At 35.3% G+C, this 15,976-nt stretch overlaps 1 protein-coding gene across 1 annotated transcript; it reads left to right on the top strand.

The window, feature by feature from the left end:
• Positions 1 to 5,980: 5,980 nt before the first annotated feature.
• Positions 5,981 to 10,790, top strand: LOC140785239 (ATP sulfurylase 2). Its single transcript, XM_073133025.1, has 5 exons — positions 5,981 to 6,611; positions 8,597 to 9,002; positions 9,112 to 9,372; positions 10,250 to 10,336; positions 10,486 to 10,790. The coding sequence occupies exons 1-5, from the start codon at positions 6,040 to 6,042 to the stop codon at positions 10,621 to 10,623; spliced, it is 1,464 nt and encodes a 487-aa protein (XP_072989126.1). The 5' UTR covers positions 5,981 to 6,039; the 3' UTR covers positions 10,624 to 10,790.
• Positions 10,791 to 15,976: the final 5,186 nt, after the last annotated feature.

The following is a 15,976-nucleotide window of genomic DNA, read 5'->3' as shown; positions in this document are numbered from 1 at the left end:
ATATGATTTTATCTAGAGATGATTACAATCGAGCATATTTTATCATGCATTCAATTATGCTAATTTGGAATATGAGTACATTGGTGATATATATAAAGATGATTAGAGATGATTCTACTGTTATGATTGTTTTCCGAGTTAATCTGTAGCATGAGTATGCATATAATAGATTAGTATGAGTATGCATGTGTTGACGGTACAGTTGGAGACTACATTGCATCATTTTCTCTTGATTCCTATTCCACCTAAATTCATGTTATGCATTGACTTGTTATCATACTGGATATATGCATTTGTTTAGTCATTTAGAAGGAAAGCACGAAATGTGATTGATAGGATAGTTAATAGAAAGCGTGAGGATACCCGAGTGGGCGCGAGGGTTAGGACGCGCTTGGTGGATGATTGATCGCTCGACATAGTCGCGATCTTGTTGGCCTTACGTCTGAGGTCATTAGTCTGTGTGCGCAGTAGACATTCGGACACATGCCATTCGCCAGGGCATATGTGGCGAGTTATCCTCATAAGATTTCTATCAGCTAGAAGGGTGTCTGGTCTGGGTGGATGTTGATACCCTTAGCGCATGGCAGGGTATGATTATATTTGAGATACTCCTTGCAGATGGCAGAGTATGCTCTGAGCCTTCGGGCATGATATTGAGACCGGTTACCGGGTGTTGACTGTGCACAGTGGTCTAGTATGATGATATTATACCGAGATGTCGGTGATGATTGATGATTGTGATGTTGAGAAATACATATGATTTTATTATCATTTGGTTACCTGATTATCGAGTGATCAATATGCATTATATATGGTCGCATTTGATATCATAGCATAGTCATGATCGACATGCATCATGTGTCATATTTGAGAAAGAGTTATGATGATGGTATGACATGGAGATTTATTTATACATTGTCGAGGATTATATATTCTATCAGTTATGACATGACATGTTATTTATTTTTCATTTATGTATTATTGAGGAATATTCATATACTCATTGATGACATGATGCTCTTTCTGATTCATGTTATCCAGTATATGATTTACTCTCTATTTGAAATCACTGATTCGGGGTAAGGCCTATTCGCTGAGCATTTTGCTCATGACTCTTTATTTCTTTTCTAACCCCCTCAGATACGTGGTATGTGATAGCGGCTTGAGATATCTCGAGAAGATATTTTAGAGCGATGATGAGGTGAGCTATAGATGCGAGACAGTATAGATGATAGTTTATATAGAAATTGAGTTGTACCAGTATTTAATATTTGTACTTTGTTGTATTAGACGATGAATTGTATAACACATGTCGAATCATAGTGTACTCTTATATTAGTCATTTTAATTATATCTTGATGGTTTGTTGTGGCCTGTGTGGGTCCTGCCAGATTATGTAGTAGTTTAATATATATTATTATGGACTGGGATATTCATATGTTAACAGGTTTATTTGGTTAATAATATGATTTAATTGGTGATGGGTTATGTGATCATGGATATATTAGCAGGTAGTATTTGATGATGTCATGATTGTATGTATACAGGAGCGTATCTGTGTGTGAGGGGCCCCCCCCGACCTTTCGCGTGCGCCGTGCGTGCCGTGTGGGTGCGTGGGTGTGCACATGCCCGTGCCGGGCGGGGGCGTTACACTATAGGCACATACTATCGACATTGAGATCTTATGATCGACCAAGCGCACTTGACCATATTGACATAGATGAGGTACTAGTGGAACGGGATGAGATACTCAAGCGGCTCAAGGTTCATCTAGCAACAACACAGAACCGAATGAAGTGTATGACTGCAAACACAAGAAAAGAAGCTATGAAGTTGGTGATTGGGTCTATGTACGGCTCCAACCGTACCGGCAAATTTTAGTATGAATATTCGGAATTAAAAGCTGGCACATCATTTCTTTGGTCCATTTCAAATCCTAGAGAAGGTGGGAGCAGTTGTATATAAGCTATATCTACCCGAGTCATCCTGAGTTCACCCTATTTTTCATGTATCCAACTTGAGGGCCCGAGTTGGTCTAGTTGAGCAAGTTGCAACACAACTACTCGGGCCAGAATCCGAGGCAGTCGAGCCCACTCTAGAGAAGGTCCTAGTATGAAGAAGGGTCAGGCGTGAAGAAAGAATAGTCATAGAGGTGCTGGTAAGCTGGATGGAACAAACACAAGATCAAGCCATATGGGAACCCAAGACAACCTTGATGGAGCAATATCTAGAATTCGCACTTTGAGGACAAAGTAAGCGGAAGCATGGTAGAATGATGTGATTCGGACTTCATCGAATCATCTCGAGCATGAATACACTTTATAGGAGTCTTTTCTTATTGTGTTAGTTATTTATTTCATAAAAGAATGAGGATTCTATATGCTGCGTTCGAACGAGGGAGGGGGTGCATTTGAACGCCCTCTCTTGTCTGTCTACCCTAATCTTTCTTTCCGTTCGTTCAAGCCCAAGCCGTGCGCCATCTCGACGTCAATGATCTTCTAACCTCCCTCCTCCTTGGGATCTCAACCCCTTCTCCTCCTTCATTCTTATCCCTTAAACTCCACAAACCATCCACCTTTATCTCCATTATTATCCCTAACCTTATCATCACCACCACCCGTTACCACTACCATCACCCCCACTTTTGTATATTTTTGTCCTAGTTGAAGTCAGAATTTGCGAAGGGCATAAATACTAAAATCGTAGATCAGGAAAATATGGATCTATCACCCTTAGTTTTGTAATATTCCGACTAGGGTAGAATATCTGGTGAATATTTTTTCTCAGCTGCACGGGCTACTTTCCTGCAATCGATCTAGATCGGGAAGCAGACGTCGGACCATAACAAGTGGTATCAAAGCCACCATTCCTCGGCCACCGTGCCAACCACCAGATCCATGGCATCAAGACCTAACAAAGGCACCTCCGTGGAGGGAGAAGCCACCAAGATTATCAAATCGGATGTTAGCTAGCTACTTCTAAGCTAGGAATCTCTTGTAAATATCAACTATTCAAGAGTGAAAGTCTTGCACAACTGGTGCTACAGGTATTGGATTGTGGACTCGAGTGCTACAGGTCATATTTGCTTCAGTCAGATTGCCTTTCTTTCTATGAAACCAGTCTAGAATGCTTTTGTTACTTTACCTGATCAAAGAAGAATTCCAGTCTATTTTATTGGTACTGTGAGGCTAATCTTCTCAACTGGTGCTTGATGATGCTTTATATGTGCTTTAATTCAAGTTCAACTTATTGTCTATGAGTGCTTTAACCAGATATTCTGCTCTACTTGTCCAGTTTCTCGCAGATTCTTGTCTTGCCTAGGATCAGCTACAATTGAAGACAATTGGCAGGATAAGAGTGTTGATGATCTCTATGTCCTTGATTCTGCTATGTTCACAGATTAGACTAGCAATAAAAATTCTACTATTCAAGTCTATAATTCTTCTCATTCTATTGTTAATAGGGAAGGCTCAAATTTGGCATCACAGATTAGGTCATTTGTCTTCTAAAAGACCATGTGTTGCAAGAACAGTTATATTTTACTAAACTAGTTTGCTGAGTGCTTGTACCATTTTCCCCTTGCTAAACAAAGAAGTCTCTCTTTTGTTTCTAACAATCATTTGTCTGCTCATGCTTTTGATTTAGTTCATTCTGATATCTAGGGTCCTTTTCATAGGTCTACTCACAATGGCTTTAGCTACTTTCTTACATTCGTGGATGATTGTACTAGGTTCACTCGAATATCTTATGGAACATAAGTCTGAGGCTATTTCTATTATTCCAAGGGTTATCCAACTTGTTGAGACTCAATTTAATGTTGTGATCAAGCAATTTTGTTCTGGCAATGCTCTCAAATTATAGTTGATTGATTTCTTTCTTACCAAAGGAGTCATTCATCAATTTTTTCTTATTATTTTTAAATTAAATTAAAGCAAATAATTTAGGGATATAAGCCCAATAGGATGAACTAAATCCAATCTTTTTGACTCTAGTTTATGGGTTATTTTTTATCGAGAATAAATATCGAGTTTATTTACCTTGCGTTATCTTTTAATCATAGCCGTCTATTTTTTTATGAGTAAATCTAATCTAGAAATCTTAACTCCACTTCTAAACCCTAGCAACTATTTTCCTTCATGAGCCACCCATGTTTAGGTCGTCTACTACCCTTTGACGACTATTACAATATTGATATTCCTATTTTAGCTCTGTTTCAACCTTTTCTCACCCTTTTGGTTAAACTTGTTGCTCTGATCTTTAAATCCACTTAAACAAAAGTCAAAATAACTCTAAACTACCACCAATCAATTTTTATAATTTTCCTAAGAGTGTTGTATTAAAGAGGATGGGTCCAATCATGTGTCAGCATTTAAGAGGGTTTTTGGTCCTCTTTAAGTCATCTGCCATAACTTAAAAGGTTTAGGAATGCACCTTGACAATTGCTAATGTCTTTGACTAAATCAAGTCTCCAATTTTCAATAACGGTGGCCAGTCAATAGTTTGAAGATGAATAGGGAAAGGATAAGAGGGTTTCTTCTTTGTTCAAGGCAATGGAGTGGAGAATCCTATTTGGATATTATTATCATTTTTGTAAGGTTTAAGAGAGAAAGAAAGAAAGAAAGAAAGAATTTTAGGGAAGGGGAGAGGAACAAATTTGACAAGATTAACATTCTATCCATCCACAGGTTCTAATCTCGCCATTTGAAGCATATTATAGATATTTTTCTATCTATGGAATTTGGCCCAAAAAAAATATATTCCCATAGTAAGGTCTAAGGTTGGTTAAAAACATAATTTCATAATTTCTGTTAACGAAATTAATAGAATCTTAAATTCCGATAGTTGATGTGTAATTAACTCTATAAGAATTTTATTAAAAAAATCACTATTCTCTACTAACCTGTATAATAAATATAGATTATAAAAGTCATGAACGATCAAAATATTTATATCAACTAGACTATCCGTCCAATAGTGCAGGCGTAACAACACCAAGTCTAGAATGTACTAGTATGGAATGGACTGTCTAAGTCTTGATTGTACCCCCTTTTACTTAATGAAATTGATCTATAAACCCTTTAGAAAAAAAAATAATAATAATAAGATTTTTGAAGCACAAATATAACCTATTTATTATATAAATTATACAACTAATTCAGTTTACTTGTATAAACACAACTACTAAAATCCGACACAAATACAACAAAAACATAATATGTTAATTTATACCAGTTGTAACTAGGTTAAACACCAGAAATTGATTTATATAGGATTAATGTCCCAGGTCAAAATTTGCCACATGTTTCAAGAAAGCAGTCAACCCCAGATGATAACATCATGCAGCATCCCTCATTAAGTAGATATTGTAATCAAATTAAGTTCAAACATCATAAACAATTAACAAACAAATGGGAGAAACCTGCTTCAATCCAAGGTCCTCGTTAGCCCACAGACCACATCACACCCAAAAGAGGAAGGAATAATAAAATAAAGAAAGAATAATTCGCAGCCACATTGGTCCCCTGCCTTTTATACTATCATAGCCAATGGACCCACCACTTAAAACATAAGGTTCTCATTCAACATTCCACAAGAATGATAGAGTGACATTATACCTCCACCTTCTATGCTTCTGATACCGATTAAACTCCACTCCATGGATGGCCGAGAGGGAAGCTTAATTTAGGACGGATAATTTATTAATATTTATTTAGGTATTTGTAGCTCAATTTGGTCCCATTTATATACTAAGTTTAAAGTATATAGGTGAAGTATAAATGGAGCTAAATCACAGGGTTGAAGTGTAAATTTATATAATTGTAAACTATATAAAGTTATTCTTAGGGTGTACTTGATTAGTTGTGCATGTTGATTAAGTATTATTATTGTTTAAGTAGTTAATCTCTTCCAAGTAGACAAATACTAACCAATGACAGCAACTCTACTAAAAGTGCACGCCTATATAGATTTATGTAAAACTTTCCTAAACGTCCGCCGAGTTTGGAGCCAAACGTTACGGGATCTCACCCTTCTCATCCAATGGCTCTCCTTACGCCCAAAGCCCGAAGCTTCCACCTGTCCTCCTCCCCTCTCCTTCATCCTCGCTCCCCAAGGCGCAATTTTGACACCACCATCGCCTTCCCGAGCCAAAACCCATCTCGATTCTCCAATCCGTTGTATCATTCCAACGCCCTCGCCTCCTTCCTCCCACTTCCGGCGAGAACCATGTCTTCTGCTTCAAGGATCGTGCGGAGCTCGCTCATTGAGCCCGACGGCGGCGAGGTGGTGGACCTGGTGGTGCCGGAGGGGGAGCGAGCCGCGCGGAGGGTGGAAGCAGCGGCGCTTCCGGCCGTGAGGATCTCGCAGGTGGATTTGGAGTGGGTGCATGTGCTCTCCGAGGGGTGGGCGAGCCCTTTGCGTGGGTTCATGCGGGAAGACGAGTACCTGCAGAGCTTGCACTTCAATTCTCTCCGGCTGGCCGATGGCAGCGTCGTCAACATGTCGCTGCCCATCGTGCTCGCGATCGATCAGAAAGATAAGGAGGCGATCGGAGATAGCCCCGACGTCACTCTCGTCGGCCCCTCGGGGAATCTTGTCGCCATTCTCCGCAGGTTTGGTTTGTCTCTTGACGTTTGGTTCGAGTAATTTGGGTCTGTGGAATTGCGAACTTGATAGAGAAAGGTAGAAACTTGGTACATGACAATTGACTTGGTCATATAAGGTGTAAGTTTTAACATCTCATAAGCTATTGCAGACTAGATGCCGAGCAAAAGTCTTTTTTTTCTTTTCGTCACCCTTTGAAAATGGATGAATTCTATTTAGGAAAGTGATCCTTAGAATATCATTTTGGAAAATTTGCTTATAGAAGGGATAAAGTCTAAGAGTATGCCTTACGATGTAATATGCAGTGTATAATTCCTTTTTAATTATGTTTGGAATTTTATAACTAAGCTATAACTAAAATAGGATGGAACATTTGAGATTCTGAAAAAGAACAAAAGAAAAAAGTGTTTGGGACCAGTAGTCACCAAGAGCTAATTGATGCTCCTTGATGCACTTTAGAATGTTCTAAATGAATGGGCCAGAAATTTCTATTAGAGTTGAAAGTAATAAACAGGTCTTCTCTGATTTGTCTTGGAGAGGATGGGTGTTCAGTTAGATAAACTAGGGTACATGTGCAAACCTTTTGGGAATATTTGATGGCATTGAAGAGTTATGCACCCACTTCTACTTGATTTTTCTAATGGTAATATAATCAAGGTAAATATTCGATGTGATTATACCCTTCTTTTTTTGCAGGAATAGTTTGAAGCAACTCATTCATGATTATCTCCTAGCTCAATTTAAGCTACTGGTTGGTATTTGGATACACTGTTGTTGGAAATTTGGAATGACTGTAGAATGTTATCATGGTTAGTGAAGTAAATATATATAAGATTGCAGGATCAAAGAAAAGAAATTCACTAGGCCTTTTGGTTTGCGTAGAACTAGAAATCATGCAGAGCACTTTTTATCAGAGGATGTCAACAAGGCACTTTTGTGTTGACAAGAGTAATTTTGTATTCTAGCAATAAAAATTGCTCCCTCTCTAGGCAAATACAAGTTATAAGTCATTATTATTGTCATAGAGTCATACTGTTGAAAAGATAAAGGAGAAAAGGAGTTGCAGGGCAGGAACTAAGAAAGAAGATAAGGGTTCGTCATGGAGGGAAGGTGATGAAAATGAGAATGCAAAAATGAGGAATGTGTCAAGCTGGATAAGATGATTATTGTCAACAATTATGATCTTATCTGAAGCTAATACAATCATTGTTTTAAAAATGTTGCATTTGGGGTTTTTGGTCCAAAAATTTACAAGTTACGACCTCACCTGATGAGTCAAATTAGGTAATACCGTTATTGTGTCATTAGATGTTGCAATGGGGTTTTCTGGTCCAAATATTTAGGAATAAAGGTTTGCTATTTCTTTTTGTTGCTTGCTTGTTGCATTTGAGGTTTCTTGTCCCTAATATTTATGACCTCTCTTTGTCTTGATCTTTTAGTTCCTGTTGTAATGTAAGAAATGTAAACCGTAAGTTTGTGAAGTGGAACATAAATCATCATTCATATGTGGAGAGAATATCCAACACTATAGTCTGTACTTGTATTGGCTCTTCAGATGCTCATTGGCTCCATTTTTTTATGGAGCCTCTTCCTTTTGTAACTTCATTTCATTTATCATGTAGAATCATTGACAATGTAATATTTCTGTTCTTGCACCTTACTCGTGGGCATGAGAGGAGAGGAGAGGAGAGGGGGAGGGTACTACAGAGAAGCCAGGCAGAGGCTTTATCCATATACAAGAAAGGGACTGGGGAACGCCTCCTAATTTCATTTGGTTCTGTGTTGTATTATTGTTACGGATGATGATCTGACATGGATATCAAGTATCTTCCTAGTTCCTACCATTAGATATTTCACAAAGCGTACATTTTGTTTCGGTCGAACTAATTGTAAACATATGATATATTTACATGTCTGAACGAGGAATATTGCAATTCACAATCTGTGTCTTCTCGTGTCTTGATCTGACACTGAATACTTTCTCATTATGCAGAATTCAAATATACAATCATAACAAAGAAGAAAGAATTGCTAGAACATGGGGAACAACGGCTCCTGGGTTACCATATGTTGAGGAGGTAATAACACCAGCCGGAAACTGGCTGATTGGTGGGGATCTTGAAGTGCTAGAACCTATCAAATATAGTGATGGTCTTGATCACTACAGGCTCTCACCTGTAGCACTTCGGAAGGAATTTGACAAACGTGAGGCTGATGCTGTATTTGCTTTTCAATTAAGAAATCCTGTACATAATGGTCATGCGTTGTTGATGAATGACACAAGAAGGCGTCTCTTGGAAATGGGTTACAAAAATCCCATTCTACTACTTCATCCTTTGGGTGGTTTCACCAAGGCAGATGATGTACCTTTATCTGTGCGGATGGAGCAACACAGCAAGGTCATCTCTTTTAAATTACATCTTCTTTCTCTGTTAGCTAAAAAGTGGTGCATCAAGCGGCATGGTTTATCAGCTTATGTTTCAGAACCTGAAGCTCTATTGCCAACAGGTTCTAGAGGATGGAGTTCTTGACCCGGAGACTACAGTTGTAGCAATATTTCCTTCGCCTATGCATTATGCTGGCCCAACAGAAGTACAGTGGCATGCAAAGGCACGGATTAATGCTGGCGCTAATTTCTATATAGTAGGACGTGATCCTGCTGGAATGAGTCATCCGACTGAGAAGAGGGACTTATATGACCCAGATCATGGGAAAAAAGTCCTAAGCATAGCTCCAGGTTTAGAGAAACTTAACATATTGCCTTTTAGGGTATGGTGCCGCAGACCTCAGCTTCTATCTAAGAAAAATGCCTTTTTGCTTCTGCTTTTATATTTGCTATTTCATGCATATAGCCTGTATAGACGTCACAGACAAGGCAATTAATCATTATATCTCTTCAAAAAAAAAAAAAGGAAAGAAAAGACTGCACATGATCATCACACAATATTTTATTTATTTATTTGGTCTGATGTATTATTGTTGTACTTTTAGATCTTAGGTCATCTCTAGAACCAAGAAAGCAAGAACCATACTTGACCAGTGTCTTTCGCTCCAATTTTGCTGTCACTTTCATCTGTTTGCTCTGTTTTCTACTCTTCCATAATCTTTCAAGTTAAATATTAGTTTATATACATCTCATGAATGCTTCAGAGGCAGATGATAATAGTTAATAGGGCCGTAATGCTTGTGTCGTGTCAAATATCTGGACATAGACTTATCCATTCTAGACTTTGGTGAATGAGATTTTCTAAACTTCTTGGCAATTTTCATTCTACAATTAACAAAACAAGTTCAAGGTAGTTTCTCCGTTGATTGACTTGATTCTATAATATCTATTTATGGAATAATCATTCACGGGAATGCCACTTAACCTTTTAGTTACTTTCTCAGAAGAATATACTTGCATGATGTGCTTAATGTTACTATGCTTCTGCTTCTGCTTAATATTCAAGACTAAAAGGCCATAAAAAAGTACCTGGAATTCATTTGAGCTAAACTTTGTTGAATTGTTACCTCCATATGCCCTCTTCATGTACTGAGTTTCGATATTTTTGTGAACTGCCTCTTTATGTACTGAGTCTCGATGTTTCTAGACCTGCAATTCTCTGAGCTGCACATTGATCTTGATCTCTATTAATCTGTGCAGGTTGCTGCATACGATACAGTTGCAAAAAAGATGGCGTTTTTTGACCCGTCGCATGGTAAAGACTTTCTCTTCATCTCAGGAACCAAGGTATGTTTTGTCCATGCAGCTTTGATATCCTTTATCTCCCGGATAGACCTCTATTTTGTAGCTTAACAAGATAAATTTGAACTTGCTCATTTATGAGATTTCAGAATTGATGAGTTTAAGTTAATAAGTTTAAAATGTAAATACTCCAGATGCGAACATATGCAAGAACTGGGGAGAATCCTCCTGATGGCTTTATGTGCCCCGGTGGATGGAAAGTTCTCGTCGACTACTACAATAGCTTGCAAAGTGAAGAAACAGACAAAAAATCAGCCGTCGCAGCTGTTTAATCGCCGGACTTTGGTAGTAGTAGTATAACTAGGATGGATGAAGATTTATGCAAGCATACAACTCTTGCAATTTTTTTTTAACTCTGGGTATTTATTTTGATATTGTTACAACAATTTAATTTTTACTGCTACCAATTTCAGAATAAGTAAATTTAAATTGCATCCAACTCTTTTTTTGTAATCAAGCAAACCTCTGCAGCAACCCTAAAAAATTAGCTGCTTCTTGCAAGATCTGTCTATATTTTTCTTATATTTGTTTGTTGGCTGATGCCTTTTGTGGAACTCTGTTTCATTTTTTAGTCTTGTCCAAATGGCTCATTAAACAACCTGGGCCTGGCCCATGTCTGTTTAATTGTATAGCTTTTTGCATGTAATTTTCTGGTTTAATAAACTATCGTCTATTTGATTACTTGGATTTTATAAAAACGAGAAAAATTTATCAAAAACATACGACTTTTATTATCATTTACAATCTACCTTTTGGATATTTATTGTTCAACTTTTATATTTACTTTTAATGCTGAAAAAAACACTTTAACATTAGTTTTCCTAAAGGAAAGTCACAGTATAGATGGTTTTTTTTTTTTTTTTTTTTTTTTTTTTTTTTTTTTTGGTAAAGAATGCCATATTGATGAGTTAAACTACCTATAGATGTAAAATGACTTTAATTCTAGATATATTTCTAAGGTTAAGATAAATACAAAAGGGAACTAGGTTCTAAAGTCAAAGGTGAAATATTTTAGGGATTTCAAATTATTTATTTATTATTTTTAAAATTAATAGAATAATTTCTATGTAATCAGTTGCTATTAGGTTAAAGTTAATTCAAGATATTTTTGAGGCGTTGTTAAAAAGACAAAATATAGTGGCTAAATAATAAAATATTTAAATGATAGGGTGTGAATTATAATAAAGACAAAATATAATGTGTGTTTGATAAAATTTTCTCTTCCTATCAAACGACCCAGCTCAATTGGCATGACAAAAAATCTAAAATAATAGCACTAGTGTCAAATGTATATTAAATCCCAGATCAACCATCCATTTACATATCTAAAATTCAGTTTGACTACTAAAATATGCGACTCCTTGGGATCAGACTAATATCTAGCACAAACTCCTACATGAAAGGCAACATCGAGTCAGCTAGCAATCAAATACATCGTACTTCCTATCATAATCCTATAAAGATTTGGATCAACATTTTTTCTAGAACTATCCTTACCAAGATTTGCATTCATGCTCATAAGAGTTCTATGATGTTTTAAAAAAGTCAATCCAAATTACTAAACAAAATTTTAGTATACTTAGATTGAGAAACAAAAAGTTTATTATCAAATTGATTAATTTGAAGTCCTAGAAAAAACTTCAATTCACCATCAAACTCATTCCAAATTAACTCTACATTAATTATGCGAAGTCCTTAGCATGCTTATCAGACGTAGTCCCAAACACAATGTCATCTACATAAATTTAGGTTACTATAAAATTTTCAAAATCATGACAAATGAATAAAGTTTTGTCTACTCCCCCTCGAGTGAGCCCTAACTCTAATAGAAATGAAGTCAACTTGGCATATCATACTCTATGAGTTTCTTTTAAACCATAGGGATGTTTTGCAACTTATTCACATTGGAGGAAAATTAGGAATCCTCAAAATCTTTTGGTTGCTCAATATACACTTTTTCGTTTATTATCCAATTTAAAAATGCATATTTCACATACATTTGAAATAATTTAAAATGCATATGACAAGCAAGAGCAAATAGAACGCGTATTGATTCAAGTCTAACCATAGAAGCAAATGCTTCATCAAAATCTATCCCTTCAATCTATGTGTACTCTTGAGCTACGAATCTAGCTTTATTTCTCACAACTACCCCATGTTTACCAAATTTACTTTTCAAAATTCATTAACATTTACATCATTTGGCTATATTTTTAGGTTCAAACTTCTCTAGTTCATCATACGGATTCAACCATGCATCATCTAGCAAAGCATCTTTACATTTTTAGACTTTACTAATGAAGTCTAACAAAGAAAAGTTATCTCATTTCGAATTTGTCTTATGATTTTTATTGGTTCAGCTACATTGCCAATTACTTGCGTCAAAGGGTAATATAGTTTCACTTTAGAGGACGGCTCTAATTTTCTCTCACTTTGTGTGGTTTGGGATGTGCTTACTATCAGGGTGTTTATGCCTTGACTCGCGTCAATTAAGATTTTATTTTGCTTTAAGTGTGAGATAATATCGAGATGGGCTGCTGTTCTCAACCTTTGCTCTTAGATATACTAGGTGAATTCGATGAAGTAGTGCGAAATCACTAGATTTCATACTGACCTCGTTCAATGTATTTTGGTTCTTATAGTTTTGCTTGTGAAAATTTTGTCTTCTTGGACGTGTTGTTTCTTTGCTATTCTTCTTACTTAATTAGAGTTCCCTGAATGTTGTCGTCCTTCCTTACATTCTACATTAGATAATTGACGTTATAAGTTTTAATAAACAACAGTTTCTATGATGTTTTATCGTAGAATTTAGATGACTATTTTATCACTCGATTAAAAGAACAATGGCAAAAATAATAGTTTCTATAATATTTAACATACTAACAATACTACCAATTTATATATAAGGCTCAAATAGTGAGCTTATCTGAGAAATGTCATATTAACTATATATCATAAGCAATACCGTCATAAAACACAACCAAATAGAAGATTATCATCTCTCAATCAATACTACATCACCAAAATATAAATATAAAAGTATCAAAATGCCATATGTAAGGAAAGTATTATCTCACTATGAATAAAACTCAACCAATAGAAAGAACAACGAGGAACAAAAAAGAGTAATCAACACTAGTTGCTGATATCTAGTCATCAATCTCGATAGTATATTAATTACATCCATACACCAACAATCGAACCTTCTTCTAGACCGCCTCCTTTGGGCATGTCTAACTGATAAAAAATTTATTAAAATGATACATGAGGTCTGAGACGTCTTAGGCTTGGAATTACTAAAAGTTATTTATTTCCAACCAAATTAACTAAATGTAAGTTGCCATCCACACCTCCAATGGTTTTTACAGTTATTTTTCACTCCTCTACGTTTCCCAACATTCCTAAGCAGTGAAAAATTATCTCATATCCTTCTTGCCTACCACAAAACCTATTTGGCAAAAGTGCATTATATGAACAGATGCTTCTCAATTTCATTATTGTTGCAGAAATCGTATTCCACATTTTTAAACTAATTATGCTTAGGAAAATTATCTTAAATAAGAACTTTGTTATTATAAACAAGCTACAAAAAGGCTTTTATACTCATTGGAATCCCTATCTTTCATAGATTGGGAACTGCTATTGAAATTTTACTAAAAAGTACTTTTTTATATCAAATCTCCACCCATATTGATCTTTTTTACCAACCGTAGGTTTAAACCTAAAATTTAGGAGAAATCGCAATTGCACTTCTTCTTGCTGTATATTTCTATCTAAAAAATGTATGTATGAAAAGTGTTAGTCTTCCCCATCCCAAACTTTCGACATATAACATCCTCATCCCAAGTAACATTAAACAACTAGATTACAGAATTGCTAAAGAGCATTCTCCAACCCAGATGTCCTTCCAAAATTTAATATTTTTCTATTCCCCATAATTTTATAAATATCAGTTATAAAACAATGCCCAATATGAAAGACACCCCTCGAAGAAATGAGAAATTATATTAGAGGCTAACCATTTGAATTCATCCACTTTTAATCTCTTATAATATCTCTAACCTACTATATCTTTCTAAAGTTGATTTTTTTAATGACAAAAGTTTTCACCACTTCACAAAGAGAGCCATATTCATTTTCTATAAATCAAAATTCTCAAGCCCCCGGAACTCTCTCTTTTTGCACACTAAGTGCCAATTAGCCATGTAATATCCTTTAGCATTTTTATCATCATCTCCATTAAAACTTGCTTATAAGTGGTCAATCCTCTTTACAACCCATTTAGGGATAACAAAAAATGATGAGTAATAAATTTAAAATTCTCAAGCCCCCGAACTCTTTTTCTACACACTAGCTATCAATTAGCTAAATAATATCTTTTAGTATTGTCATTACCACTTCTCTATAAAAACTTCTTTATAAGTTTGTCAATCATCTTTACAACTCATTTAGGGACAATAAAAAAGGATAAGTAATAAAGGGAATAACTCAATATTGTATTCACAAGAGTAAGCCTGCCCGCAAGGATAATAATTTATCTCTCCAACCTACTAATTTCTTTTCAATCATTTCTACCACTAATACCTAGTCCTACTTTCTCAAGATTATATTATAAAAGAGTAATCCTAAGTATTTGAGAGGGAGTTTCTCTGACTTATTATTGAGTAAATTATAAAAATTTTGATCCTCCCACTCAACATTTCTAAAATACACTAAGAAACTTTTATTAAAATTTATTATGAGGCTAGAAACACTTTCAAAATAATACAACAAATATTTGAGAGTAATAACCTTATTTTCATCAACTTTAAGAAAAAATATTATATTATATACGTACTGCAGGTTAAAAATCCCACCATTAATAATATAAATAAGACCATATTATTTAGTTTTTTTTTCAACATCCTACTAAGCCCATCAGTTGCAATAAGTGTCAATAGATCACTTTGCGTCAAGTTCTTTTTACATTTAAAATATCTCCTCAAAGTCCCATTGAAATTTACAACAATAGAGCTAAAAGACACCACCCTACTAATACAATCCAATTATTTAGAATATTTTCCTCTCATCACTTCAATTAAATAATCTCAATAGATGTTGTCGTCTGCCTTCTCAAAATCATGTGTTAACATAAGACCTCTTTTCTTTTTCTAGCATTAAACATCATTTCGTGAGCTCTAGCTATTCAATCTATAATATATCTTAATAAAAACACTTTGATTTAGACCAGTAATTTTATCAATTACTTTACTTAGTCTATTAGTTAATACATTCATGACATTTTTGAAACTACAATTTATAAGGTTGATCGGGCAATACTCTTCCATTTTCTTAGCATCGAACTTCGTAGAAATGAGACATATCATAGCATAATTCAAACTATAGATCTTCCTATTGCTATTATATCAGATTTCAAAAAGTTATAACAAACATAATTAAATTCTAAATGTGCCGATAAAATTTCACCATAGAGAAGCCATCTGGGCCAAGTGTTTTATCTGTCTCAATAACACTCTTAATCTCTTCTTCCATAAAATATTTTTCTAACATTATAATCTCTTTATTACTCAGCTTGGTTTGTTGATCCTAGATATCACTTCTTATTTATAATCTCTTAGCATCAAC

Source organism: Typha latifolia, chromosome 3, assembly GCF_019914945.1.
Source record: "Typha latifolia isolate L0001 chromosome 3, TyphaL0001v2, whole genome shotgun sequence".
Lineage (NCBI taxonomy): Eukaryota > Viridiplantae > Streptophyta > Magnoliopsida > Poales > Typhaceae > Typha > Typha latifolia.
The sequence above is the reverse complement of the archived record's forward strand: the minus strand, read 5'-3'. Positions and strand labels throughout refer to the sequence as shown.